A 27283-nucleotide genomic window follows, 5' to 3' on the forward strand; every position below is an offset into this window, starting at 1 on the left:
TGAATCTTTCTCCGTGCTATAGCTCAGGAAGGTCAGCCTATTCTCGATGATTGCATCAAGATCCAGCAATTCTTTCATCAGTACAGTCGGGTACGTCTCCTTTCTAATTTCCGTCGTCACTCCTGCTGGCTCGGGGTCCTGATAATTCACTTGCAGCGCCGTCGTGAGCTGTTGCGTCGCATTCTACACCACGAGGACAGAAACCAGCATCAGTATATCGCTCTACCCTTCCCGTTCTACCTCGTTCTACTCACCTTAATCTCCTCTTGTGGCCTCTTGAGCTTGTACAACAGGTCCAACTCCAGTAACAGTCGCCGTCTGTGGATACGCTGGGAGCGTCGCCAGCAGCTCCTTCCCGTGAGCTCCCGTTCTACCGTCTCCAGCTGCATCTTGTTCTCTCCCAGCATCTGCCACGCTGCCTCATACTTCTCAGTCTCCAGTAGTGTCTGTACCTCGAGCAGTGTACATAGCGACGAGTAGAACCAGAAATCGGGTGTACCCGGCACGAAGGTCTTGTGCACCAGCTGCAGCTTGGCCGCCACGCTGTCTGCGAGCGCAAACTCCTCCTGAAACGCCAGCTGCGCCTCAGCGCTGCCCGTTGCACCTTCCGACGCCAACTCCGCCTCGAATGCCGATGTGACCATCACTCCTCACGATTGATCACTTTGCTTGCAAAAGCGGAAATGAGGCTTTAGCGGAATATCGTATCTTGAAGTGGGTACAAAATCAGTTAGCCAATCATATTACTTGGGAACAGAAATTAACCAATCATGTGCATTGGTGCACTTTTTGTACCCAAGGGACATACACTCTTACTTCAACTACAGTGGCAACCGCTCTCATGGGGCTCTTTGGGAAGAAGGGCAATGGCAGTCGCGTGGCGGAGGGTGGAGGTGGAGCACTGGCTGCAGCCTCGCCCTTGACTACTGCATCACCTCTGAAAGGCAAGAGCGGAGATCTGGAGCTGTTCGGCGCCGACAGCGACGACAGTGACGATGACGCGACAATCGATCGCTATGCGAAGGACGGCGGGGACGAGGAAATGGACGAGAAAGAGGCAGCAGAAGCTGAGAAGAGGAAAGTGGCAGTACTAAACTCGAAGGTAAGGAGCAGGATGAGAGGGACAGGGTGTACCCACGATGACAATGTCAACTGCCACGTAGTTATCGCCGGAGGATTTATTCAAGAAGTACGATACAGATGGATCAGGAAATATATCAGCTCCCGAGTTCCTGGCTATGGTATAACTGAATAGTATTATTGATAATGTTGTTGTTGCGGCTAAACTTATTGATATTGTAGCTGCCGGATCTGGGGATCTCCATCTCGGCTGCAAAAGCTATGCGAATATTCCGCAAATGTGATACTGACGGCGGTGGCGAGATTGATCTCACCGAATTCAAGATGGCAATGTTTGCTGTGGATCCTGTGTCGGGTAACCCATTGGGTTTCTCTCCGTCGACACTATTGGGTCCTCGTGATGCCTTCGAGCTATTTGATGAAGATGGCACTGGACAGATCGACGAGCTTGAGTTTGCAGTCAGTGATGCATTTGATATTAAAATATCGTAGGACTCTTGGACTAATGGCGGTTGTGATCAGGACGTGCTGGAATACTTTGGCATGGATGTAAGCGACGAAAAGCAGGAGAAAATCTTCAAAAAATATGACAAGGACAAGAGTGGACACATCGATTACCAGGAGTTTCGTTCCATGTGGATCAAACTGGTGGATGTGCGAGAAGAACTCACGAAGCGAGGGGTAGAAGTACCGAAACATACACGATTGGTGAAACTGCAGCAAATGCTAGAAACGATTTTGGATGAAGAAGAAGCTCGAGAAGCAGCGGCACTCGAGGAAGCTAAGAGGTTCCTACAACGACAGCGTGATAAAGAACTTCGAGAGCAATTGGGTCGCAAGGCGATCGTACGGGCTGAAGACGAGTTGGCAGCTGCCCTGGACGCGGCGGGGCAAGTGTACATAATAGGAAGTGGCAAATACGACCAGTTTATTGACGACCCCGTCACTCGAGATGAAGATCTGTTTCCAGGGTTCAAGGCTGTGAGCGAGATCTGGTCTTACCGCGTGAATCCAATCATTCAAGAAGTCCATACAATAAAACCGAAAGCAGCAACGACAGACCACAAGCAAGCGAAAGATACTGAACTGAGCCCTGAAGCAGCTAACAAGTCAGCACCAAAAAACCAAGAAGTGAAGAACACAGATCCCCCACCTGGAAATCAACTAAATGCTCCAGCGTCCAAGTATGTGCGTCGGAGAGTGGAGAATAAGCGCTGGAAGTTTCAAAGTCCCCCCAGGTTAAACAAACAGACAATTTCGGAGACCAAGATACTTATCCGAGCGATATCTCGTGAGATGGATAACGCTAATGAACGCAACGATGGAGAGAAGGGTGCAGTGAACAGTCCCACGAATTCGTCTGAAGTCGTAGAAATAACCCATGACGAGAACAACCAAGAAGAGGAGGAATTGGCCAAGCTGTTCTTTGAGAATCGAGAGTTTGTTCGAAGCCTGAGGTTTCGATCTACCACTTTGATGACAAATACGGGGCCGTTGTGGGGTAAAAGTGTCGTGCAAGGTGCGATCAGTGACAGTGTCGCCTTTGCTGTCACAAGTTCGGGCAGTGTATTCAGCTGGGGAGGAAGGAGTAGTACATGGGAGGCGTCTAATCGACGAGTATCTGGTTTTGATAGTGATTCGGACGATAGTATTGATGATACTGGCCAGGAGAAAGATAAAAAGATATCCGAGTTTGGTATGCAAACCAAGGTTACTCCTCGTTCAGCATTACAAAAGATGTGCACACCCGAGCAGGTAAGACTGGAATGTAGGGTGATGTAATACTTGTCTAATGATATGTGCACAGTTGGAAGGACTGCGAGATCCTGACGTGGAAGCGAGGGAAGAAGTACTTCTAGAGATCGAAGCCCGTCAAAACGAGGAGAACCAACGCTATGAAAGGTACGTGCCTAGCATTAATGGAATTATTTGCTAGTTCTGATCATTGCTGTTTGGCTTGAAGGCTGAAGCGAGTAGCTATGTACTACGACGTGTGGGAGCCACCTCCTAGCAACGCGACTCGATTGCTGTTTATGGAACAAGTTGTGTTACCTAAGATTGAATACGAGCAGCTTGTTACGTCAGGCCAACTTCGTGGTCTTGAGTTTCAGAAAATCACCAAAATGGACTTATCTCTCGCTTTGGGAGAATGCTTTGAGCTGGAAATCGAAGTGAAGGGCGAGGCTGGACACGCTGCGTTTAAGGAAATGGAAAGAGTGATCAATGTACGTCTTAAACGGCACAGTTTAGATATCAATGCTTTGGGCTTACAACCATTGCTGAGCAGGAATACAGTCAAGATAAAAAACGTATCCAAGAGAAGCAAACGAATATGCTCCAAGCGGTATGTTAGCCGGCTATCCACAACTTTCAAAGATACTTACTATTGTGCACATTGGTGGCTTAGGAAAAAGATAAGATGTTGCAGGAGGTAGGTGATATCAGTATCTACTTAATAACTTGCATGTGACGAATACTCATTTGTCGTTTGTAGTGGCAAGACGTCAAAACCTTGCGAGAGAGTCGACATGCCAAGGAAGAAGAGGATGCAAGAGCCAGAGTTATTGAAAAGATAAACCGTGCGGTGAGTACATTTGCCTTTCGAAATACAAAATATGCTCTTACCACCTTCACGTTCCAACTGTTACAGGACCGCGCATACGAGTCAAGAGCTGCTCGAAGAGTTGTTCAGATGGAAGATATGGTTCCAGAATTTACTACTAGAGGAGAGAATTCGCGGATTGAGATGAGCGGCATTACAACCAGGTATGTTGGAGTAGTACTTGGACCTATGTGATTCGAGCCTGATCTTGGAATTTTGTGCAGAGGACCACCACTACACTCACCTCGAGGTTCAATAGTAAGTGAATGAATTCTAGCTGCGAATGGGTTTCATTACGAAGTGCTCATTTCATCCTCACAGGCCATAGCAAGTGTTTCAGCAGGAGGTTCTCATGTGGCATTGCTGACGCAAGACGGGTACAGAATCTTATGTTGTTATCGAATTGCATGTCATTACCTGTGGCATGCTATTCCGCAGATCTCTTTACTCCTGTGGAATCGGTTCGAGCGGACGTCTTGGCCTTCAACCAAATGAGCGAGGAGCAAATTGCTTTGACTCAAATCATCCGCAACGTGTCCAAGCATTCAATGTACGCACTCTTGCATTTTTAACTGTTCCAACTACTTACAGAGCTCTTACACGATAACTTGAAGGGTTTAAATCTTCGTCAAGTCTCGTGCTCTTTTTCCCACAGTGCAGCTATTGATTCGGAAGGTTCACTATACACGTGGGGGTCAGCATGTACTGGGAAACTGGGAGTCGGTATTGTGGAGGACGAGTACAAGCAGTATTCAATGACGCCACTTCTTGTCAAATTCCCGGGGAAACGCAGGATTCGATCAGTATCATGTGGACCTTCACATACTGGAGCAGTCTCGACAGCGGGGGAGCTGTTCATGTGGGGTTCGGCAAATGGAGGGCGTCTTGGTCTTGGTCAACACGTAATCGACATTGTAGTTGTCCCAACACTAGTGAGAGATCTCGTCAATAAGAAAATTCGAGTATGGCAAGTGTCATGTGGGACGGCACATTCAGCATTCTGTACTGAGGTGACGTCCGAATTTAACGGAGGGAGCAAAAAGCTGCTTGGTGGCCAAGTCTACGTGTGCGGAGGTGCAACTGCACTAAGTCGGTACGTGTTATCGTGGGAACGAATACCGCAATTGGATGGTGTTGGTGTTCGTCAGGTGTCGTGTGGTGGTAGCCATACTGCTGCTGTTTCGTCTTATGGAGAACTCTACACGTGGGGTCGAAATTATCATGGCTGCACGGGTCACGATGCGAGTGTGAGTGATGAACAAGTGCATTTGATGTGGGTTATTTAGGCTTACCGATGTGAGTTGTACTGGATGCAGCGTCGATTTATTGAGAAACCGGAGCTCCTAAAGTGCCTCCATGTGGAGCCTTATAACCTCGCATTAGGCAAAATCTGTCGTCAAATCAGTATTTACAACGAGCAGGGACCTCAATTAGCAGTCAATGGGGATATTGAGGGCGCTTTAGCTACTTGTACCCACACTCAGGTACGTTCGTTGTTGCGGTTGTTTTTTTCACTGTTCGTTGATTTAGTTCGCTTCTTGCTTGTGCTAGATGGAAGACAAACCATGGTGGGAAGTCGACCTTGGACAACCTGCAGTCATTGAGAAAATTCGGGTAAGGCTGTTTGCTCGTGTAGTCTGAACAATGAACTAATTCACGTTTAACTGTAAAGCTGTGGAACCGGACGGATGAGCCGTTAAACCCGTCAAAAAGCAGATCCGAGTACAGCGGCCGCTTGTTTCCGTGCTGGGTCTTCGTGAGTGAATTTGCGTTCAAAGATCTGGAAGGCAAAGAAGGGCGAGTTGCTCGACGTTATATTCCTACTCACCGTTGATTCTAGTTCTAACATTATTTGCAACGATTTAGTCTGCGAGCAGCAAAAGTGCAGTCAAGTGCGTTCGAGTTGTTCCGAACCAACAAGCGTATGACCGAGTGGATACTTCCAACAGCTAATGCGGTGGGTCAGTTCGTCCGGGTACAGCTGCAAAACAAGAACTTCCTCCATTTCGCACAAGTAGAAGTGTTTGGCGTCTACTCGGCCTTCAAATATGTTGGCAAAGTTGGTGCTGTACAATGTAGCACAGACGCCACACTGGTAATCATGTCTCCTATATCGACCCAAAGGTGCGTTCAGTTGCAATACAATGCCGTTTCCATTAGTACCTCACTTTCGTTGCAGCGTGCTGGATGATTACTATCTCCGCGCCATCCAAGCTGATGCCGACCACGCCTCAATTCTTCGCCAATACGACGCATACGAGCGATCGTTCCGCAAGTTTGGTCGTGGCACTGCAGAAACACTTGACGGACCGTGTCGCCTTTGTCGTGTCTTTCGTGACTGTGAAATCTGTGAGTTCTACGCGTCCGCCAAATACAGTCGTCGTGCTGCTAGCGACAATGGACAGAAGCCACTTCCTGTTCGCCTCGTAGGAGATCGCATGGGGCTTAAGGTGCGTGTCTTCAATAGCTGAAGCGATATTGAATTTGCCACCGCACTAAATTGCAATGACGCGCAGGAACTTGTACAAGTGGCAATGGCGGAAGGCACATTAGAAGCTGAGCAGCAGGAACAACTTCGTCAAGAACAAGAAGCCGCCGATATTGCTCGAGAAGCTGAGGCTGAGCGGCAACGTGCGGAGGAACAGGAGCGCAACAAGCGGCAAAGTCGGTTGCTAAATCCCTTCCAGGGACTCAATTTTCGCAACAAGAAAACTTAGCAAAATATTGGCTTGCGTCTTATTCAAGTCTTTATATTTTGCGGGTTAAATCGTTTTAAACCATCCCAAATTGCTGGGTTTTGAAACAAATGTATTGGTGAATTGACAGAATTTATAGGTCGTAAGTTGGAATTTAAAATTACCAATAAATTAAGTCAATCCACCCACCCCTGGATGGATACACTTTTCAAAAACCCACTTTTGGGGTTGGGTCTAAATGCATTGGGTTTTTCTTTCTTGACTGGATTTTTCACCTTTTCGCTTTCAATTAATATTTTCATCAAATGTAGATCTCTTTAAAATTAAAAATTTAAAGTGCTAAACAATAATTGACACGAAATAGTATCACCTGTCAAAGCACATTCAATAGCCTATCAAAACGCATCGGAAAAGGCGGGAAAACGTTTCACTGTCATTTTGGGCTCACTTTTTGAGTGGGAACGTCTCTGCCGTGTGCCATGCTGCTCAATGCCCTGCGCAGGAAGACGCAGACGAACGGCTCGTCGCAACCGTCAAGCGGTGGCGCGTCCAGCGGCGCCAAGAAGCAGCGCTCCATCCACGATTTTTTCTCGCAGTCGTCGGCCGACCACAAGCGCGTTGGCAAACTGCGCAAGGCTCGCCGGTCTCTGGAGGCATCAGCCAAGGGCAACAGCTTCAGCTCCGCAGCCATGGAGGACGGCGAGGAAGAGTCTGTACCCGTACAAAAGCGTATTGACTACGATGTGATGGACGACGAGAGTAGCGAGGAACCGATGCTCCTTGCCTCGCAGAACAGCGACAGCGGGACGCGTAGGCCCAGACCCAAGAAAATCGACTTTACGGGCTGCTCCAGCCAGCGCAGCGAGCCGGACTTTGAGCCCGCACACACGCCTGTGCGCTTCGGTTTGCCACCCACCAGTCAGGGCTACTACACGCCCGGAATGGCCACTCCCATGCAACAGTACAGCCAGGACGACATGGACTTCCTCACTCCTCGTGATCAACCCGTTATTCCGCTGTCGAACCCGACAACACCGTCACCGTTGAAGAAGAGACCGAGACTTAATAGCGGAGCAGACATAATTCAAGAGGAACAGGTGCAGAATCTTACCCAGGACATGACACACATGGAAGTGAGGCATGCACGGAAGGGCTTGCCATCTTTTTCCAGTCAATCGTCAATGGATACGGGATCTCCGAAAGTCAATGTGGTGGTAAATGCCAAGAGAGCGAGACCCAACAGGTGATTTCTACTTGTGAAGATATGGAACGAAGTGGACATGTTGTTGACCTTTTTTGTTGTTGTTTGCAGTGAGCAAGCTGCGTCGTTCTTGTCCGAGGAGAGTTATGTGAACCCGTTTGCACCGGAGCCGACGACGGAGTCTGGAAAGAAGAAGATCTCTAGACGTAAACGACGATCTTTTCCGTCGGCATGGGTCGCAGCGAAGAATGGATCGCCGGTGTCCAAGTATCTGTCGGATTTCTCGGAACTGGGGGTAACTATTGCCTGGTTGAAGCTGTCGTTATGGTGGAAATTCATATTCTAACACTGCGGATGCATTGCGCTTGCTAGTTGATCGGCTCAGGGTCTTTTTCTAAAGTATACAAGTGCATCAAGAAGATTGACGGCTGGGTATACGCCGTCAAGAAGAGCAAGCGGCACTTCCGTGGCAAGGCAGACACGTACGTTACGATGGGACCTGGTACCTATTTGAATGTGCGCTAACCTCGGTTGTGGTGGCTTTCTACAGTGAGCGAGCACTACGGGAAGTGCAAGCACTAGCAGCTCTGAGCAGTAGCAATCACGTTGTTCGGTATTTCGACGCTTGGATAGAAGACGATTTACTCTACATCCAGCTCGAAAACCTGGAGGGCTGCTCGTTGGCTGGCTTTGTCAACAAGTATGCACCTCACAAGGTTCCAGAAGAAACGCTGTGCAAGCTTCTGTGTCATCTAGCGCAGGTAATGCGACCACCTGCGCGATCGTTGTCGATCTTGACTAACGCAACTAACTATCGTTTGTATGTCAGGCTCTTTACGACATGCACAGCAAGAAAATGGTTCACATGGATGTCAAGCTGCAAAATGTTCTGGTTGGACCAGGGGAGGTGTACAAGGTTTGTTACGCGTTGTTACGGATGTGTCTAGTCTCTAGTCATTGTGCTAACAATTGTAACCTTAACTCTTACAGTTGGGCGACTTGGGAACTGTCGCTCATCTTGACGGCAGCATGGAGATCACAGAGGGCGATAACCGATATCTTAGTCGGTAAGCACCATATCGCGTGCATTTACATGCACGATGCTAAGCAAGCTAACTGAACTGGGTGTGTCAAAGGGAACTGCTCGAAGGCAATAGGAATAATTTACGCGCCGGCGATATCTTCGCTCTGGGAGCCACGATCTATGAACTCGCGCTTGGAACGACGCTGGCAAGTGGCGGCGAAGAATGGCAGAAGATCCGCGATGGAGACCTCGTCATGTTCCGGTACGTCTCTCACCATTGGCCATCACCACGAGCATGATGCTAACTATCTTGCTCCACAGACAATACTCCAACTCGCTACAGCACCTGATTGCCAGTATGATGCATCCGGACGCGCTGCAGCGGCCTCTCGCCGAAGATATTTTGCAGCATGAGGTGGTGCTGCCCTTCCGTTAGTTAATCAAGTCTTGAAGTAAAAAAAAAAAATCTCTGCATCTCGGTCGGTAAACTACACTGCATGGCAACAAAATAAAGTACATTTGCACATTTGATAAGTGCCTCTTCCAGCATGATTCATGATGCGGGACCTGTGCGGTGCTTCTTCGACGACTGGTGCACGGCGTTCCTAGACAGTGCCGTGACATCATACCAAGTTGCATAATTCACAATCATGGTGCACTTGCTCTAACTATGGATTCAACTGAGTCATGGGTCCGGTGGTTTCGCAGCCACACGTCCAGCCAAAGCTCATTCCAGCACGTGCGGAGTATCAGAGACGTCTGAGACCTCGAGCACCATGGCGACGAAGCAGGCGTATGTGTTCCCGACCCTGACGGAGATCAAGCGGTCGCTGCCCAGCGAGTACTTCGAGGCCTCAGTGCCTCTGTCGCTCTACTACACTGTGCGTTGTCTCGTGATCGCCGTGGCTCTTGCGTTCGGTCTCAACTACGCTCGCGGACTCCCCGTGGTCGAGAACTTGTGGGCTCTGGACGCCGCTCTCTGCACGGGCTACATTTTGCTGCAGGGCATCGTGTTTTGGGGCTTCTTCACGGTGGGCCACGACGCTGGCCACGGCGCCTTCTCGCGTTACCACTTGCTCAACTTCGTGGTGGGCACTTTCATCCACTCGCTCATCCTCACGCCCTTCGAGTCGTGGAAGCTCACGCACCGTCACCACCACAAGAACACGGGCAACATCGACCGTGATGAGATCTTTTACCCGCAACGCAAGGCCGATGACCACCCGTTGTCTCGCAATCTCATCCTGGCGCTCGGTGCCGCGTGGTTCGCCTACTTGATCGAGGGTTTCCCGCCTCGTAAGGTCAACCACTTCAACCCGTTCGAGCCTCTGTTCGTGCGCCAGGTGTCGGCTGTGGTGATCTCTCTCCTCGCCCACTTCTTCGTGGCGGGACTCTCCATCTATCTGAGCCTCCAGTTGGGCCTCAAGACTATGGCAATCTACTACTACGGGCCTATCTTCGTGTTCGGTAGCATGCTGGTGATCACCACCTTCCTGCACCACAACGACGAGGAAACTCCGTGGTACGCAGACTCCGAGTGGACGTACGTCAAGGGAAACCTCTCGTCCGTGGACCGATCCTACGGAGCGCTTATTGACAACCTGAGCCACAACATCGGCACGCACCAGATCCACCACCTCTTCCCTATCATCCCGCACTACAAACTCAAGAAAGCCACTGCGGCCTTCCACCAGGCTTTCCCCGAGCTCGTGCGTAAGAGCGACGAGCCAATCATCACGGCTTTCTTCCGAGTCGGACGTCTCTACGCCAACTACGGCGTCGTGGACCCGGAGGCCAAGCTCTTCACGCTCAAGGAAGCCAAGGCGGCGAACGAGGCGGCGGTGAAGACCAAGTCTACCTAAGCGAAAGATATGGAGACAGGCTGTGACTGTAACTGGAAATTCTGCACCTTTAGGGCACATATCATCTACTGACCGATGATATCTACCCATCTGGCAAGACATGCCATTGTTGGAATTTCTTCATGTGTCTGTCGTCAATGCTATAGACTCTGGAGTCGGTGGTAATGTAGCAGAAGCAGCAGTGAAAGAAGAGCAAGACGAGGCAAGGACGACATAGCGCGTCTGTCTAGTTGTTGCCAGCGTGAGTGAAGAGCAAACTATTCGCGCGGGCGACAAAATCTACTACGGCCCCAAGCATCTATAGACATTAAACACCCAACGCCACCACCTCTCTTCCCCTCTTTTCCTTGGGCCGCCAAGTACTTGTATTCACTAGGTCCACGCAACCAACGCTCGCCTCCCCCCCCATGTTCAAAAAGTTTTGCACAGTCACTGTATTCTCCTCTGTCTGCTTGGAGAGTCATTTTTCTCCCGGCCATAACTTAGAGCAGCAGCACGTTCTCCTTGGGAGTCATGCCGCCACCGCCGCCGCCGTTATTATAGCCCTCCATCGCACCTGGTGCTTCAGGCGTTGCCAGCTCAGCCTCCTTGCCCTTCCTCAGCAGCCGCGCGCCGGCCGCAATAGCTACGACCGCTAAGCAACCCACGACAATGGCGATGATAGAGCCAATGCCGAGGCCACCACCATCCCCAGACTTGGTCTTGTTCGAGCCGTCGCTTAGAATGGACCCGGGGTTGAACGATTGCTGGTTCGCCGAGCTGCTGCCGGGCGAGATGGTCACGCTGCCAGAGCCGGAGTCTGAACGCCACGACCTGGACGTGGAGCTACTGGAGTTGGCCGCCGATGAGGCGGAAGTTGCCGTCGAGTTACTGCTGTCCGCAGTTGCATCGGAGCCTGCAAAATAACCGCGTAATGATTAATTTATGAAGCTCTAGTGGTGGCAATTTAACAGCTACCAAACGGCTTACCGTTTGAACCCGACGCGGTAGTGGAGCCCGAGCCGGAGTTGGCATTGCTGTCGTTGCTGCCATTGCTACTGTCAGCAGTGGATGAGCTGTCGTTGCTGCCGTTGCCACTGTTAGCAGTGGAGCTGCTGCTGGTGCTCTTGGAGCTACTACTCGTGGCGCTGTTCGTGTTACTAGTGGTAGGCGCCGTCGTGGTCGAGTCCGCCGTATTCGATGAAGCGCCCGAAAGTGTCACCGACTTGCCGTCCTTGGTCAACGTGCCGTCCGAGTTTACGTAAATGAGGTCTGTGCGTCCCGACGCAGCGCACCCCATAATGGGCGTCTCCGGCAGCAATGCACAGCTCGTTCCGGTGGGGCAGGCGCCCACGCCCTGTGAGAGTCCCGACGCGTAGTACGTTCCAGAGCATGGCGCTGACGAGACGCACTGCACGCCCGCAATGTCCAAAACACTCACCGTGTACGCGCAATCTAAGTAAAAAAAAAAAATCGTTGCCACATTGTCAGCATTTCCAAATACCATTAATTTCTCATTTTGTCATTGTGTGTTTTTCAGACGCACCATCGGCAACAGCGCCCTGTATGAGCAGCAGCGCGCCGGCCACTGCGAGTTTCGGCCACATCGAGAGTGTGGTGCCTGTTGTTGCTTTTTTTCCCTGTTGCTTTGCGCTCTCCGCCTCTAAGTACGTTCACGCGTCTGATCCGATTAGGTTGCTGTAGCGGTCGTTCCCTGTTGGCCTTTAGCTTGTTGCAAGGTGATCGATCGCTTTTTTTCCTGAGGCGCGTCGATGCAAATACCGAGGAAGCAAAAAGGTTGTTCCAGTCGGTTAGCCTTCCGTTTTGCGAGAAAACTTGGGAGTGAAAGAGGGAGAAGGCGCTACAAACACCATCAGGGAAAGGAGCCAGATCACGCACTATCAAATCGTGGCGTTGCCCCAGTTTGCGAACCGACGCTGCTCCACAAATTTCAATCTCTCATTGGTCATTAATCGATTTTTGCCAGAACATAGGCGGGGCGAAAATGGTAGAGGTCTCCTGCCCGTCGGCAAGTTGCCAACAGAGACTCTACCACAGCAAAAATGCGCACTCTCGATCCCCACCGGGAGGACAGCGGACTGTTTGCGCTGCCATCGTCCAGGCTTTATGCTCGTCGACAACGCGGCGGGCGGTAAGGTGTGGCAGTCTCTATTGTCGTGGAGCTGTGCTGCAGCATTTGCCTCAAAGGTTCACTACTGCTGCGTGTAGATATTTTGACATTTGCATCCTCCTTAGGTGGCACGGCCACATGGCAAAGTGCTCATTGTGTGGCTGGGGTCCTTTGATTACCAGCGATACTGAGCTAGTCGCCCTTGACACCGCCACCACGTGGTGTTAGTCGTGCTGAGCCACGATCAGAGCACACGGAGCCTTGACAGTGCCAGTCGTAGAGGGTTGCGCTGCATCCAGCTGCACAATGGAGACTCCACAGGGGAGTCCACTCCAAGCTTTTAAAGGTGATGCCTGACGCTGCGCTTCTCCCGTGTGAACTGGAGGAGATTACCCGCTGGTGGATTGCCGTGCAACTATTGTGATTGTGATAGTGCATGAAGAATTGGGGAAAGTATCTTTACATGCTTCTTGCAACTCGTTACAGTTTCTATTCAAGCCTTGCCGTCTCCTTCCATTTGGGACGGATATCATTGCCAGCTTAGTCGACTTGAGCATGGAAGACGAGCCAGGCCGCAGCATGACGTGCAGCTTTAACGCGAATGCCATGAGGTTAGACCGGCTGCTGGAATTGTTCGCGTTTGGCTGGCGCGGTGCTGCTTGGAAACACGTGCGTGGTGCGTATAGCATTCGTGCCATCTTAGAGCGCTCTGGCTCGCTCCATCTGCTCGTTGTGCACTCTGTACGCTGTCACCGACCGATTTCTCTCGCTTGTGAAGCGGCAGAGTTCCTGGAAAGGCAAAAAGGGTTGCAGAGGAACTGGGCAGAGAGATGATCTCTCTGGCCCGCTCGTCAATAATATAATACATCTCTCTCAGAGATGCATTGCTTGAGCTTGTCTCAATGGTAGCCACAACCAATCGAGATGAGATCCCCAGCATGAGGAAGAGATGCAGTAACAGCGATGCATGGTTTACCTTATATTGTCGATCTACTTTTACTATCGGAATGTACTCGAGAACATACTGGTAAGTGTTGAATACGCCTCTCAAAACGCCAACATTCAAATGATACGTATCTTCATTAGATTCTTATCTGAATGACTCAGCTACATACTGGACATATCCACATATTTTCTAAATAATGCCAAATTACCTGGAACTAACAGGATTTCAACCAGCGGAAAATACCGGACGTCCTTCCGGTGATCAAACAACAGAGGCACTGGTAGCCGATCCATATTTTGGACAAGTAGTGTCAAATTTGACTTTACAAAATGCTGACTCTGGATTTAAATAAACACGATTTCATCAAGTAAGGGAGATAAGCAAATATAGGCAGTGGAAATGAGTTAAGTTATCTAATGATTGAGTTTTTCATAGATGTTCTCACACGATCAGGGAAATAATCTACACTTTTCGGAGGTAAATCATGTTTTTAATTCTTATTTGTTGAGACAGCACCAAACGAACTATCAAGTCCCGAAAATACCGCCAACCCCTCAAGTGATATCACACAGGGCAAAGGTCTCTTTTTGTGACCACCAATTATCCGCCTACAGGCCTCTACCAGCTCCCAATCCGACATCTCACATCTCCCTTAGCCCAAAGAACATGTCGACACCCGCCAATCACTCCCCCACGTCGATCCTGCTTCGTGCTCCACGCGGCAAAGCCGCGAACGGGCCATCCGATCCATCCGAAAGCCGGGTCGTCCCGGCGACGGTTCGCCCCGGCCGTTACGCCCCACCGGAGTCGTTGCTCCAGACGCTGGACGACGCCTTGGCGAGAGACGGTGGCGGCGCTGATCTACGGCTGATCGCCCTACGTGAAGTGCAGCGTGCTCGCGTGCTGGTGGACGACAAGCTCAAGTTATTCATCTCGGCCGGACAGCTAGCGAAATATCATCAACTCGATGAAATTTTGGCCGCGATCAACAAGGCGCCACAGACGACTACTTGGTCTTCGGCTGCGTCATCGCTCTGTGACTTTATTCGCATTCCTGGACGTGGTATACGCTTCATGTGCACGTCACGTAACATGTCTGCCAAGCTAGGTGGCTCTGCGGGTCCGAATTTTTGGTTCGGACTACATCATCAAGGCCGCAAGTGCATTCGACCGGATGTACTTCGTGAATTTGAAGAACGTGCCATCCGATCTCGATGATGAAGAGATCTACGATTTCTTGTCCAAGCTCGGATTTAACCCCATTGACCACGCCTACGTATCAAGTCGGAGCATTGATGTCTCGTGACAGGACGGTGTGGTTTCCTTCGACAACATGCCCAAGACCCCTCATCTTAACGGACACCACCGCGTAGAGAGAGATTTTCCCCCTGGATTCGCGAGACCAGTGTTTGTTCAGCATAAGAATCATGTCCTGAACATCATCCCTCTTTCTATTGCTGCGAGAAAGATCGCAAGACCGAGGGACGTCGCTATCGCCTGACCAACCTCGACAGATGACCCAATTGGACCAGATGTGGAGACAGGTCATGTGCCGACACCCCCCTTAGCCGAAACAGCTAATACGACTGCAACCAACACCTCTGAAGTATCCCAAGACCCCGTACTAGGCGTGGCAAAGCCGGGAAACGAAGCTCCGTTCCAGGATTGGGTCGATGCAGCGTGTGGAATCTTGATCCGGAAGCCCGGGACTCGACTAAGTGGTATACAGTACGAGGTACCTCAGGCTCAAGGAACCGAATGAATTTCGGTATTCCCTGTACTCCAACACGTTACGAGATCGCCTTCAACGACTCAGACGACGAGGATGACACAATGGATTTCGGTATTCCCTGTACTCCAACACGTTACGAGATCGCCTTCAACGACTCAGACGACGAGGACGACACAGAGGACACAGATGCTGATATCTTTGTTGGTGATGGCATCGTGTCGACTGCGCCAATGAACCGACACCAGCGGTCGGCAGTCTCATTTCAGCCAACTCGTTTTTACAAGTCCCTCGTGTAAACATGGAATGAACTAAGCTGAGAAAGATGGCGGCTAGTACTCAGCTTGCTTTTGCGCAGCTGAAGGGCCCCGAGAGTTGCCTGGCTGGAATCACCGCACATGCAATACAAGTGATCGTGAATGAGTGTAGCCTCCTTCTCAGGCGGCGGTCCAAGAACATACTGTGCTGCGCGCCTATGCTGGAGCACCCTGTACATCCCACGGCACAGACGGGAATTTGCTATCGCGGATGAAATTTGACTTTCCCAGTTTAATTCTTCCGGCCGAAGAAATTTCGGAAAAAGTATACCCAGACTCGGAGGTCTGTGATACTGAATGTGCTTATGCGCTAACAGATCTGTATCTACGAAGCCATGGCCCTACCATAACCACGACCCCATTAAAGGTGCTGCTTTAGCAGGCACGAGCAAGCCAGACTGTTTGCAATATTCGCACTTCCTCATGTGGTCAGATGAAGTACTTCAAGCTCTGTGGTCCGGCGAGCTTGGTGAGCACTTTGACACAATCTACCAGATCATGTGGAATCTGTGGTCGGTATGTTCACGGAGTACGTTGTTTCGGACGAAGAAGATGTGGATATGAACACATTGGAGAACTCAAATGTGGACGGGGGAATGATCAGCACGTCTTACCTCTAGGGTGACATGGTGCCTTGATGGTATCACGATGACCGTCATTGGATTGAACGATCCAAACGTACACTTTTTTTCATCAACTTCTCTCTACATACTCTATTATTGCTCTCCAAGAAACGAAATTCAGCTTAAGTGACAAAGTTCGAGCGGCAACAAATCTCTCTGAAGTTGCTGATTCTAAATCAGAGGTTTTCTGGTCCCACAAGTTGAAACCGGATTTTTCTGTTAATCGTGGCCGCGATAGAGTGGGACTCTTGTTTTCTGGAAGACACCCGTTCATCTCGATTACAGATATAACCTCCGAAACGACTCAGCATGTTCGTGGGGATATGTTAACCCACCACTATTTAGTGATTCGCGCAACTATTAATGATTTCACGGTATTTATTCTCGTGGTATATGCTCCGGTCCAACTGGCAGATCGGAAAAAAAATCAACTTGTTACTGACGAATTTTGTGCAAGATAGTCACCATCTCGTTTTAGGAGATTATAATGGTTTTCTAGACGCAATGCTGGACGAAGTAATTCCGTATGGGCACGATTTAGGGCGGAATGAACTCCAATCTTGGTAGCTAAGACTTGGAGTTATTGTTGCCTGGAGAAGTACATACCCAAATCGTCGCGAGTTTACAGGTCCGAGACGGAGAAACCGTATTGACTACTGTTTCCTCTCTCCTACACTGTTAATGGACTACTTAAACGGGATTGCATATGTGACAGACCAGATATTTTTACGGGAGACCACCTGCCAATTTGAGTTCACTTACAATATCCAGATCACCCACTCAGAGCTCCCCTTCCATGGAAATGTCCACGATAGATTAAAAACCAACCGGTTGTGCAGAAGGTTCTATTGGGTACGTTGAACTAACTGTGCATGTGAATGTGACAGCTTTGCAAACCCAGGGGCACTGTCAGATGAGCACAAACGAGCTAATGGAATATTTCTCAAAAAAATGGTTCAAGCACTTAAGAATCAGGAGAAAGAAACCATGATGTTGTTGAAGCAGAAACATTACGAGGCCAAAGTAGACTACGCCAGAACTCCAACAGATGCGAACCGACTTCAAGTTACTTCTGCGAAAGTAGATTAGGCAGCTCAAATTGAGGCTCAAATCTCTAAAAGAGAACAAGCAAAATTCGGTTCTGACGTGAAATGTGGAGAGACCGGGAATAAACATTTCCTCTGTAGCCCCTTCCACAAAGATATGAACGTTGCAATACCTAGCGTTACATTACCTGACGATACAACCACTGCACAACCGGAAATGATGGCAGCGGCTCACAGAAAGTACTGGGGTGAAATTTTTCAGAATCCATCTGAAGTTCTTAAGCAAAATATTTTGAAACGTTGGTTTTCGCCAATTGGAAAATCTTAACACAGGACAGCGAATGTAACTGATGTGAATAAACAGTATCTAGACTCACCAATGACCGCAAATGATCTCTACTGGGCAATAACCGCGACAGCGAAAGTACGGTCTAGTGGATTAGATGGTGTACCGGCTGAATATTATCAACTTTTTCTTGAAAAATGGGTGCAAGTTTACGAGATGATATATGCCGCCCAGTTCAACAAAGGATGAATAACGAAATCCAGAGAGGAACATACATCTCCTTACTTTATAAGAATGAAGACCGTTCGCTACTGTCGCGAAACCCAGGTGTTTCCAAAGAGAAAAAATATTAATAAGAGAAACTAACACGTAAGAAAGCTGCTGAACTACGACTACCTCCTGCGTCGTCCAGCCTGTACATCATGCAATTGTTGGGCGCGTGCCAACGTCCACTTGCTCAGCTTGCAGCGTGCGCCAAAATTGATAGACACTGCAGCAGGCTCCTCACGCTCTCATTGTTGTCACCGAGGCTCGGCACCGTCGCACTGGACTTCAACAGAGCCCGATCTTGATCTCTTGCCGTAATCTGACGACACTGCCCGCAAAAGTTGGGCACGGTTGAAGTGCATTGGACTAGTCGAGCAGAGCTTGCAAATCCGCGTCACCACTTGAATTCACATAGTCGTGAACTTTGACTGGTACATCTTGGAGTAGCGTGGCAATCGGCCCCCAGGAGTTCTCGATTGCTTCCAATCCCATCCATGCCACGAGTAGCTCTCAACGCTTGAGCCGCGGATTGGAGCGATGGCCTCTGAAGCCTTCAACACTCAGCACCATTCCTTGGTTTGAGACCAGCTCCAACAACTCCTCGCTGGTGTTGAGATCTGCATCTGCGTAGAATTTAAGCCGAGAGGCGGGTACCTCGTACACACGCCCAGTAATCCGATGCTCAATTCTGAATGAGTGAAGCAAAGCCTCCGAAACCCTGAATGGGTCAATCCATTGGCCCAACAACTTGTTCGTGGGAATCGCTCGTCGATTCTTGACCAAAGTACGAAGTCGCCAATATCGAAATTAGCAGGGGTTCTCTTGTGAGCTCTCATGTCCTGCAGTTGTTTGCGTTCCTTGACATCGGTGACCTCACGATGTACTTCCTGTAGCGACTTGCGGAGCCTCTCGATGTAGCCGCTAATATTCCCCAGCTCAATAACTTGCTCGATTCTCGAAGTACTGGGGGGAATCACGACCACGTCCAACGCGCTCGAGGCAGGAAGTCCCGCAAACACCTCTACCGGAGCATGTCCAGCAAGCGACCGGACTGGATTATGATTCAGGTTAGCCTGAACGGCAGGCAGCAGGTATGGCCACTCGTGCTTGTCCAGGTAATACTCCAATAGCAGCGCTCTGAAGACTTGAATCACGTCCTTGTTAAGCCGCTCCATTGTACCGTTCAGCCAGGGGGAATACACAGGCGAGAACGCTTGCTCGATCTTCATTCTAGAGCGCAGGTGCTTCACCGTTTTATTCCGGAAATGGCTACCTTGGTCTGACATGAGCAAGTCTAGAATCCCAAATCTCGAACACCACAAAGAGAGAGATTCCGCGGCGACGAAAGCCGTGGGTGTTACACACGGGAATAACTGAGAATAGTGAGTTAGCGCATCTTTAGCAACCAAGAGGTAGGAAGTGTCACCATAGCCACTACTCAGCGAGAGGAAATCCCAATGTAGCACCTCATTTCTTTTCGTCGCCACGTAAGTTGGTCCATATGGTCGGGGAATGAGATGAGGACCCTTTACATGCTTACAGAGCAAACACCCGCGAATGAACGTCGCCACTTTTCGCTGGTACGAGAGATCCAGAAGCGGTGTTGCAGCAATGTAGTCATGGGATCCTGGCCACGATGAACCAGTGTGCGCTACAACGAACAACCGTGCGAGGAGCTCTTTAGCCCCGTTCGGAATCCATGGTCGTCCGTCGACCACCAGCGTACCATCCATCCTCTCTTCTAGAGTGACTCGCAGGCGGGCGTGCTCTTGTCCAGCCAATGTCTGTGCCTCGCGAATCTCGTCCATAGTAGGAAACGTGAATCCATCATTTTCCAAAGGGCGAAGCTGAGAAATAGCGGCCATAGGAGCTGCATGGCGACTACGTGTGTGCACGGCAGCCACACAAGCCACCTCACGGGTGTGTCATCTGGACACAACATCCGCCCAGAGGTTATCCTCTCCAGCAATGTGCTCAACCACGTAATGGAGGCCGCAAGGCGCATCGCCCAGCGCTGGAGCCTTTCCCGCACATGCTTCTTGAGGGAATCATGTGGCGCAAAAAAGTACACCCAGTTTGCGTGATCGCAATAAAGTCGTTATCCCTTGGGCCGAAGCAGCAGATATTCCAAGTCTTGACAGGCCTTCACTATAGGAAAAGATTCCTTCTCCACGATCTCCAACTCAACTCACTGTGGTTGAATGTGCCGTCCTTACAGATGATCATCTCGTGCTGCTGCTAAGTCACAGGTATTTTCGGAAACCAGTTGACCACTTCCGTCACCACGACCGAGTACCCAGTAAGACTAGCATCAGTGAACACTAGTAGCTCAGCTTCTAGATTAGGTGATGCCATAAGCGCCGAGTCACGTACCAGCGCCAGCATTGCTTCATAGGCAGCTTGTTCAGCAGTCGACCAGGTCGTGGCGGCGTTGGGAGCGTTACGGCTGCGTCCTCCGACGCGCTTCTTCTTCGCAACCAGCTTCTCCTGGAGGGGAGCAATCGTCCGGGCGTAGTCGGGGAGTGAATCCTGAAGCCGGTTAGTGGCACACACGAAATACTGGAGGTCTGCGACCGTTGCCGGTAGAGGCAACGTGGATAATGCGCTAACTCTTTCCGGATCATGACGGACTCCAGCACCAGAAATTAAGCGCCCACACCATAGCACCTCGTCCTCAAACAACTTCGACTTGGACATGTTCAGCTTGAGTTTGGCGGAAGCCACAAGCGAGAAGAACTGTCCGAGAACTTGGACAAACTCGCCCACCGTCGCAGCGAACAGGATCACATCGTCCACCCAGATCAGTGCTGAGTGAGGGATGAGGGGAGTCAGTATCTTCTGCATCTCGCCTTGGAAATGTAAGGCCGAGTCCGTAGCGCCTTGAGGGACTCGATTGAGCGTAAATACGCCGTCCTTCATGATGAATGAGAACATCTCACGACTGTCTTCGTCCAGAGGGAGTTGGCAAAGTCCCTGTGTAAAATCAAATGACGCGAAGGCCTTGTTGCCCGAGAAAGCGCCCGAAGTGGTTACAGAAGTTGGCATCAAGCCTGCAATTGGCACCGTCATGCTGTTCACCGGCCTGTTGTCAATAGTCAACCGAAACTTGTCCCTAGAGCCGGGCTTGTTGACAGGTACCACCGCACTTGCCCACCGAGAGGCGTTGTTCTGCACTACCAAGCCGTTGTCCAACAGATTTCCAACATACTCTCAAACAAACTGACCTTGAAATATCGGCGTGGTGCACTACGGTGCGGAACTGCGCCATCCTGGATAGTCACCCGTAGAGGCTCAACCAAAGCAGGAGGACCCGGGCCAATTGTCTTTCGCCAGACGTCTTGATATTCAGTCAATGTTTCTTGTACTACTCCAATATACTCAGCTGGCAGTCCATTTGCCACTTCACGGACCATCCGATCACCGAGTGCAGCATTCGTGTCAGGCTCGCTGCTCCTTTCTGGTAGCCCATCACCAACAGGAAAGTCATCATTGTCCGCAGTAAATAGGGATGGTCCTGCTACTTGGGCCGGCTGAGCTTCAACGTCAATACCGAGATTCCTCAGTGCGTCTTGGCCCCGTAAGAACTCATCGCCATCGCCAGGCAGAACGACACAGGCCACAGATCTCATCGAAACCGTCCCCGCAATAGTGACCAGCTCCAAATCCAACCGAACATCCTCGTTGCACCGAACGCTACGCCCATCAGCCATCTTGGCATCCACTGGCGTACTTAGCGGGGTAGTTGATAGCGAGGGCTGCACGTTACGTAGCGAACTCACAAAGCATGGAGGGATAATGCTTCTATCTGCGCCTGTATCGGGAGCGTAAGGAGCTTCAAGCAAGCCATTAAGGCGGACCATAGCACCAGGCACAGCATACCTTGCGGCCTTGGAGCGTAACGCACCCGAGCGCTGCTCCTCCACTCCACGGTACTTCTTCCTCGCCTCTTCCCGCTGTTCATCCGTCGCAGAAGGACAGTTTTTGAGCCAGTGCGGGCCCTTACAGGCCAGACAGCTTTCCTGGGGAGGAGACCGAGACGGACGCGCGGTTGTGGAGCTCCTTGCGGCGCCAATGTTGCTGGTGGGGGAAGCCGTCGCAGCTGGTTTGCCCGTTTCCCCCTGCTTTTTCTCTGACTTCACCGACTTGGAATCGGACTTAGCAGCATAGTCCTGAGACATTCGGTGAAACCGTTGTTGCACCTTCGCGTGTTCCAGTATCAATTCAAAGAGGGCGACATCATCAGATTTACAGTCACACCTCTCTAAATCGATAAGTCGGCTAATTTGGGAATTCAGCACCGGTGGCTGCATATTTTCGACCAATAGCCGACAGCGAGCTTTCATTCGGCTCTTGTAGCCAGCGTCGGTCTCGTTGCCAGCGCCGATCAAACCTTGGAGGCCATTGTCCTCCACGATTCCATTGAAGTCCTCGTAGTAGCGGAACACCCGCGCGCCGCCGCAGTCGTCAATAGAAAGATCCATCTTTAACTTCTGGCGGAACATAGATGTGACATCGGGGACAAACTCATTTTTGAGCGTACGGCAGCGTGCCTCAACAGCTCTCATGATGTCAGCATCTGTCACCGAGTCCACGTGCTTCTTCAGCACATAGGTGGCCAGGTTCTTCAGCGTCTTGCGCTTGACTGAACCCTTAACGGTGGCCACGACGTTCTCGAACGTCTCACCGGTAGTAGTACAGCGGTGGCGAATTTTCTCCACGTAGCGCTCCCATTCACGATGCCATTCAATCAGAGTAGAATGGTCCCAACTGGTGAGTTCAGGCGCTTTGTTGGCCTCAAAGATAGGCCGGGGAATTGGCATTTCCACATCTCCATCGGAATCCACCGTGTAGCTTGGCATAGTTGCAGTTTACTTCAACCGAACTTAAGTCGAACCTAGTGGAACCGCACTTAATTCAACTTGAAGAGTCGTACTTAGTCGACTGCGATCGATAGTCTTGATCCGAAGACGACAGCACAAACTCGGTCGCCACGCGCACCGAAGAGGAGAAACCAGAGAGTAGACGCTCGGGGTCAAACAACTCACGCTTCGAAGAGCGCAAGGCTAGCTTCGTCGCGAAACCCAGGTGTTTCCAAAGAGAAAAAATATTAATAAGAGAAACTAACACGTAAGAAAGCTGCTGAACTACGACTACCTCCTGCCACAAACAGCATGTACATCATGCAATTGTTGGGCGCGTGCCAACGTCCACTTGCTCAGCTTGCAGCGTGCGCCAAAAATTGATAGACACTGCAGCAGGCTCCTCACGCTCTCATTGTTGTCACCGAGGCTCGGCACCGTCGCACTGGACTTCAACAGAGCCCGATCTTGATCTCTTGCCGTAATCCGGCGACAGCTACCAAGTAACTATAGGCCGCTCACGTTGCTTAACCATGACGCGAAATTCGGACCCAAAGTGTTTGCATTCCGGTTACGACGTGTCCTTCCCAAGTTACTTCATCCTGACCAATTTGGATTCATGCAAGGTAGATCTATACGCCATGCACTTATCACTTTTCAAGATCTGCAGGAATATGCTAGACATACTGGTCTTAGTGATGCGGGAGCTATCCTGGTAGATTTCGCTAAAGCCTTTGATAGTGCATTGTGGTCTGTTTTGGATTTGGTGTTACAACACTATGGATTTGGAGAAACATTTCGTCAAGAAGTGCGAACTTTCTATTACGGTACTATTGTTACGGTTTGGTTAATGACACTGCGAGTAAGTACTTTGAACTTGGATGTGGTGTCCGCTAAGAATATTCGCTGTCGCCTGCCTTGTTCGTATTGTTCATCAAACCATTATTGAACTATTTACGGAGTAAGACTAGTCACTTGGGAATTTGCCTCACTCAGGCAAAATCACTGCACCATACCATTGCATTTGTTGATGATTGTATTGGAATACTCAATAATCTACGGCATACATGGGTTTTCGTAAATACAGTAGGGGGTATGCGGAAAGTGCTGGTCTGACTCTCAATGCAGATAAAACGATTGTGCTTCTCTTTCAGACTCTGAGTGAAGAAGTGAGAACACTGCTCGAAGATAACTCGTTTTACACTGTACCTGATAATGGTCAAACTACTCTCCTTGAAATACCACAAAGTCCAACCTTACCAGTTAGTTCACGTCTAGATAGCATCACCCCCAAAGTGGTGACGGTGTGAGGTCGACCTGCCATTCTTCGTACGATAATTTTACCACTCTTGTGATATACTACTGCGGTAACCGCCATCAACGATAAACAAGTCTCTCAAGTGCGGAATTTATGCAAGGTGTTCTTGTTTAAGAAAACGATATCAGCAGATATGACTATCACTGGAGACTTTGCAGAGGAATGGTTATGTTGGCCTTTGTCAAAAGGCGGGATAGTTCTCCCAGACACGAAGATATTTTGCGCGGCGATGAGACTATGCAGCCTACGGGACGCCCGAATGGGAAATCATGTGAAAGAGAGAGACTTATTTCTGGATAAATATGTACTACCAATACTTAGTGATCAGAGATTCTGCACGCACCATAATGGTCTACGTGTACGGAAGAAATACAAATTTACGGATACTTGTCCTCACGGCTGTGAAGACGTAGAAACTGTGAAATACCTTTTCTGGACTTGCATGCTAGCGGTGAAAATTTGGCCAGAATTTCTGGACCCATTATCATTGCTCACAAAGACGTCCATCACGTGGGAAAATGTGGTATACCTGAAAAATCTCTGATTTACAGAGCGTAGTTGTCAGGAATATGGTCGAGTTAATCTCCTCCTGATATTTTACATCATTCACTGTGACCAGCCATATTTCCAGAGCACACTCCTAATAAAAACACATTGGTTAGCTAGCAATTTTCAAAAAGACCTACAGAAAATACGTACCTGCCACCTTTGGCAGTCTCGTCAACAAATACGAGTTGACCAGGACAACTGTAGAATAGCATCAGTTAAGCCTCATATATCGCTCGTGAGGCCTGGCCCTCTGGCTCGCTTTGTCAGTCTCTTATGTGTAAATTTGAGATCGGAACGCAAGGCGCGCCAGATAGATGCTCGGAGACGTTCTTGAGTTGTACAAACTTGCAGCGTAGCTCAGCTTGAAGCTCCTCGATATAAAAGCACGGATGTCCCTCTACGTAACAGGCTACGAAGACTAAAACTTCGCGAGTGCACTTGCTACTCCGTTCTCTTCTTTAGCCTTTGTGTTTGGAGAACCCGTCTTTTAAATTTGTTTACAAAGCAACGCAATCTACGCTCATGAGTTCCAAACAAAGCACTTACCATTTATGCATCCATACTTTAAATGTAAACAAGCACAACGGCTCTCCATCGTAGACCGCCCATTCGTCATTGCGATTCGAGGTTTTCTTTCGGAATGGCCAAGAAATTGACGGCAATCGGAGTCTTTATATCCTTATCTGCGGCATGGTTGGTGAATTCAGCGATTTCGTTGGGTGAACTGGCACCATCTACTCTCTTAATAGGAGCTTGTTCTGCATCATCCTTTGGGTTCACCTAACCGTATATTGGTTAGCCTGAGATTAAGAGTCCAATTTGGACAATCTGTCCAAAGTGAACAACTGTTGAAGCCTAGCAGAGAAAGGGGACTTTATCTTCCTTTTATCGCGAAAGTGTTATGACTAGCAAAACGCCACCAAGGGTTCCAATCGAAAGCTGGCGATTTTGTCAATTTCTGAAACATCGAGCGATTACACAGACGGACGGAATCCAACAGACGGACAAATTCCAACAGCAATGTCAAATTAGCCAATAATATTGGTCAGTAAAATCATTTTTACCCAATCAAATACAAAAAAGAAATGCGCTAATCACCACCACTCACTGCTTAATTCCTCCATGGAAGCGGAGAGCGTCACCCCTCTAGATGAGCCACAGGCTCCCCTCGCTTATCCTGAGACCGACGAGTCACCACGAATAGCAAGACGGAAACACTACTCGTTTCATATGAAGCGTGCAGTATTACAAGGAGATGAGGGAATAAGAGTGCGCGCTGCAGCAAAACAATTCGGCATTCCGCGTCGATCGCTCAGCGACTGGATAGCTGACAAGGAAAATATATTGGCTTATAAAGGGTCAGAGAAGACGCTGGCGCTAGCTACGGGTCGCCCGTAGTCGATTCCTTTTTCCCCTGCGCTTGTTGTCTTCATGAAGGATCTACGACGCACTTACCAGGAGCTAACTACAACACGACTGGCCCAATTTATCCGAAAAAAAACTACTTCGACTGGCTAACGGACTATTCAACGAACGAGAAAGCCACGGCAGCAGCATACGACTCTTTATTGCATCTTCTGCGTCGCTTTGCCTACCGCCATGGGTTTGTACAGCGAACACCTCATGGGTTAAAGGTAAATTATTTATGCTATTTACTATTCTTTGATAAAATAGGAAAATCGTGAAAACGTGATTGAACTCAGCAAGCTTTTAGTGAGGTTTTCAATACTAAATATGGAGACATGCCTTCAAAGGTTATTGTCACCATTGATGAGACGGGTGTCTTTTATGACACACCGCCGGCCAGAATTCTGTGCGAGCGTGGTGCCCTTCAAATATTACCACGTCCCAAAAGCACTCTGCTCATATGACCGTTGTATGTGCTATTCGAGGAGCCAGTACTGTTCTACACATAAATATCGTATGTATTCTAAAACTAAACGCTGTCGTGTTGCCAGGGAGAAAATTACCGCTTTTGTTTATCGGCAGAGGTGAGCCAGATGGCACAATTGCATTAGGGGGGGGGGGCTACTTATCCCAAAGGTAAAGTTCTTACTGTTCTATTACTTTTTTTGTTTTTATCGGATGTCACTTTTACGCTGTTCAACACAAAGTTTGGATGGATAGTAATGTTTGGCCTGCTTTGGGTACCGTAATGCTACCATTCATCGAGGATCATTCCGTACTTTTCGTCGACAACCTAGAGTGCCACGTTTCGGACGAATCTAAGGGAATCGTTGCTGGCGAGCTTTTCTCGTAATTGCAAGAACTGCCAAAAAAAAACTCTACCTCCGTATGTCAGCCGCTGGATGTCGGTGTGATAGGCCCATTAAAGGCCAAGCTGAAGTCAGCTTGATTACAAGAGAATACATCAAAAAAGCTACTGCGAAAGACAAAGGATTGCAACAATCAAGCGCACAATTGCTGTCTTGGATAATGTCAGCGAAAACACTGTAAGAAATGCTTTTAACAAGGCACTAAGTGTTACATATTAGAATTAACCCTCAGATTAAATAATTCCTAATTTAACACTATTGCGTAGCTAAGAATTTTATATGTATTCTGTATTTGCCAATCACACTCGGCCTCTCTAAGTATACACTCCGCGACAGGATGGATCGGCCACCCACGTCGGTGGCCGTAACTTCGTCAATTTTAGGAGTTGGAGGGCGCTATTTAGATATGTTCTAGAGGTAATTTAGGGCAAGGCGGTGTTTGTGCTAACGAGCAAGAATTGGCAGTCTATCGAGTGGCTAGCATAGAGAGCA

General features: G+C 49.4%; 11 protein-coding genes across 17 annotated transcripts; 8 read left to right on the top strand and 3 right to left on the bottom strand.

Annotated features, from left to right (window-relative positions):
* Window positions 1-16: 16 nt before the first annotated feature.
* Window positions 17-670, bottom strand: PPTG_11790 (hypothetical protein; the record flags this gene model as incomplete). Its single annotated transcript, XM_008906954.1, has 3 exons — window positions 255-670; window positions 121-183; window positions 17-37 (listed from the first exon to the last, which is right to left on the bottom strand). Exons 1-3 carry the CDS (start codon window positions 642-644, stop codon window positions 17-19), a joined length of 474 nt encoding a protein of 157 aa, XP_008905202.1. The 5' UTR covers window positions 645-670.
* Window positions 671-809: 139 nt separating this feature from the next.
* Window positions 810-6510, top strand: PPTG_11791 (hypothetical protein). Of its 6 annotated transcripts, XM_008906955.1 has the most exons (20): window positions 810-1102; window positions 1164-1241; window positions 1303-1539; window positions 1603-2835; window positions 2888-2982; window positions 3044-3305; window positions 3368-3424; window positions 3488-3511; window positions 3575-3664; window positions 3731-3846; window positions 3907-3940; window positions 4004-4059; window positions 4121-4232; window positions 4297-4929; window positions 4999-5166; window positions 5234-5296; window positions 5355-5479; window positions 5549-5806; window positions 5862-6132; window positions 6199-6468. In XM_008906955.1, exons 1-20 carry the CDS (start codon window positions 842-844, stop codon window positions 6397-6399), a joined length of 4374 nt encoding a protein of 1457 aa, XP_008905203.1. In that variant the 5' UTR covers window positions 810-841; the 3' UTR covers window positions 6400-6468. The 6 variants fall into 6 exon arrangements, with proteins under 6 accessions (XP_008905203.1, XP_008905205.1, XP_008905204.1 ...); XM_008906957.1 differs by having other exon boundaries at window positions 5549-6132; window positions 6199-6510; XM_008906956.1 differs by having other exon boundaries at window positions 810-1241.
* A 310-nt stretch (window positions 6511-6820) lies between these two features.
* On the top strand, window positions 6821-9137 carry PPTG_11792. Of its 2 annotated transcripts, XM_008906961.1 has the most exons (8): window positions 6821-7621; window positions 7691-7874; window positions 7952-8061; window positions 8130-8340; window positions 8409-8495; window positions 8570-8646; window positions 8716-8865; window positions 8925-9137. In XM_008906961.1, exons 1-8 carry the CDS (start codon window positions 6858-6860, stop codon window positions 9037-9039), a joined length of 1698 nt encoding a protein of 565 aa, XP_008905209.1. In that variant the 5' UTR covers window positions 6821-6857; the 3' UTR covers window positions 9040-9137. The 2 variants fall into 2 exon arrangements, with proteins under 2 accessions (XP_008905209.1, XP_008905210.1); XM_008906962.1 differs by having other exon boundaries at window positions 8570-8865.
* A 143-nt stretch (window positions 9138-9280) lies between these two features.
* On the top strand, window positions 9281-10900 carry PPTG_11793 (hypothetical protein). Its single transcript, XM_008906963.1, has one exon. It carries the CDS (start codon window positions 9380-9382, stop codon window positions 10463-10465), a length of 1086 nt encoding a protein of 361 aa, XP_008905211.1. The 5' UTR covers window positions 9281-9379; the 3' UTR covers window positions 10466-10900.
* Window positions 10901-10947: 47 nt separating this feature from the next.
* PPTG_11794 (hypothetical protein) lies at window positions 10948-12051 on the bottom strand (the record flags this gene model as incomplete). The annotated part of the gene is made up of 3 exons (XM_008906964.1): window positions 10948-11360; window positions 11435-11899; window positions 11991-12051. 3 exons carry the CDS (start codon window positions 12049-12051, stop codon window positions 10948-10950), a joined length of 939 nt encoding a protein of 312 aa, XP_008905212.1.
* A 398-nt stretch (window positions 12052-12449) lies between these two features.
* Window positions 12450-12766, top strand: PPTG_22872 (hypothetical protein; the record flags this gene model as incomplete). The annotated part of the gene is made up of 2 exons (XM_008906965.1): window positions 12450-12596; window positions 12701-12766. The coding sequence occupies 2 exons, from the start codon at window positions 12450-12452 to the stop codon at window positions 12764-12766; spliced, it is 213 nt and encodes a 70-aa protein (XP_008905213.1).
* A 364-nt stretch (window positions 12767-13130) lies between these two features.
* PPTG_22873 (hypothetical protein) lies at window positions 13131-13805 on the top strand (the record flags this gene model as incomplete). Its single annotated transcript, XM_008906966.1, has 2 exons — window positions 13131-13316; window positions 13743-13805. The coding sequence occupies 2 exons, from the start codon at window positions 13131-13133 to the stop codon at window positions 13803-13805; spliced, it is 249 nt and encodes an 82-aa protein (XP_008905214.1).
* Window positions 13806-14187: 382 nt separating this feature from the next.
* PPTG_11795 (hypothetical protein) lies at window positions 14188-14739 on the top strand (the record flags this gene model as incomplete). The annotated part of the gene is made up of 1 exon (XM_008906967.1): window positions 14188-14739. One exon carries the CDS (start codon window positions 14188-14190, stop codon window positions 14737-14739), a length of 552 nt encoding a protein of 183 aa, XP_008905215.1.
* Window positions 14740-15279: 540 nt separating this feature from the next.
* PPTG_11796 (hypothetical protein) lies at window positions 15280-15549 on the top strand (the record flags this gene model as incomplete). Its single annotated transcript, XM_008906968.1, has 1 exon — window positions 15280-15549. The coding sequence occupies one exon, from the start codon at window positions 15280-15282 to the stop codon at window positions 15547-15549; it is 270 nt and encodes an 89-aa protein (XP_008905216.1).
* Window positions 15550-24572: 9023 nt separating this feature from the next.
* PPTG_22874 (hypothetical protein) lies at window positions 24573-25072 on the bottom strand (the record flags this gene model as incomplete). Its single annotated transcript, XM_008906969.1, has 3 exons — window positions 24573-24606; window positions 24666-24713; window positions 25062-25072. 3 exons carry the CDS (start codon window positions 25070-25072, stop codon window positions 24573-24575), a joined length of 93 nt encoding a protein of 30 aa, XP_008905217.1.
* A 565-nt stretch (window positions 25073-25637) lies between these two features.
* Window positions 25638-25913, top strand: PPTG_11797 (hypothetical protein; the record flags this gene model as incomplete). Its single annotated transcript, XM_008906970.1, has 1 exon — window positions 25638-25913. One exon carries the CDS (start codon window positions 25638-25640, stop codon window positions 25911-25913), a length of 276 nt encoding a protein of 91 aa, XP_008905218.1.
* Between the last annotated feature and the right edge of the window lie 1370 nt (window positions 25914-27283).

This window comes from Phytophthora parasitica (assembly GCF_000247585.1).
Source record: "Phytophthora parasitica INRA-310 unplaced genomic scaffold supercont2.25, whole genome shotgun sequence".
Taxonomy (NCBI): domain Eukaryota; phylum Oomycota; class Peronosporomycetes; order Peronosporales; family Peronosporaceae; genus Phytophthora; species Phytophthora nicotianae.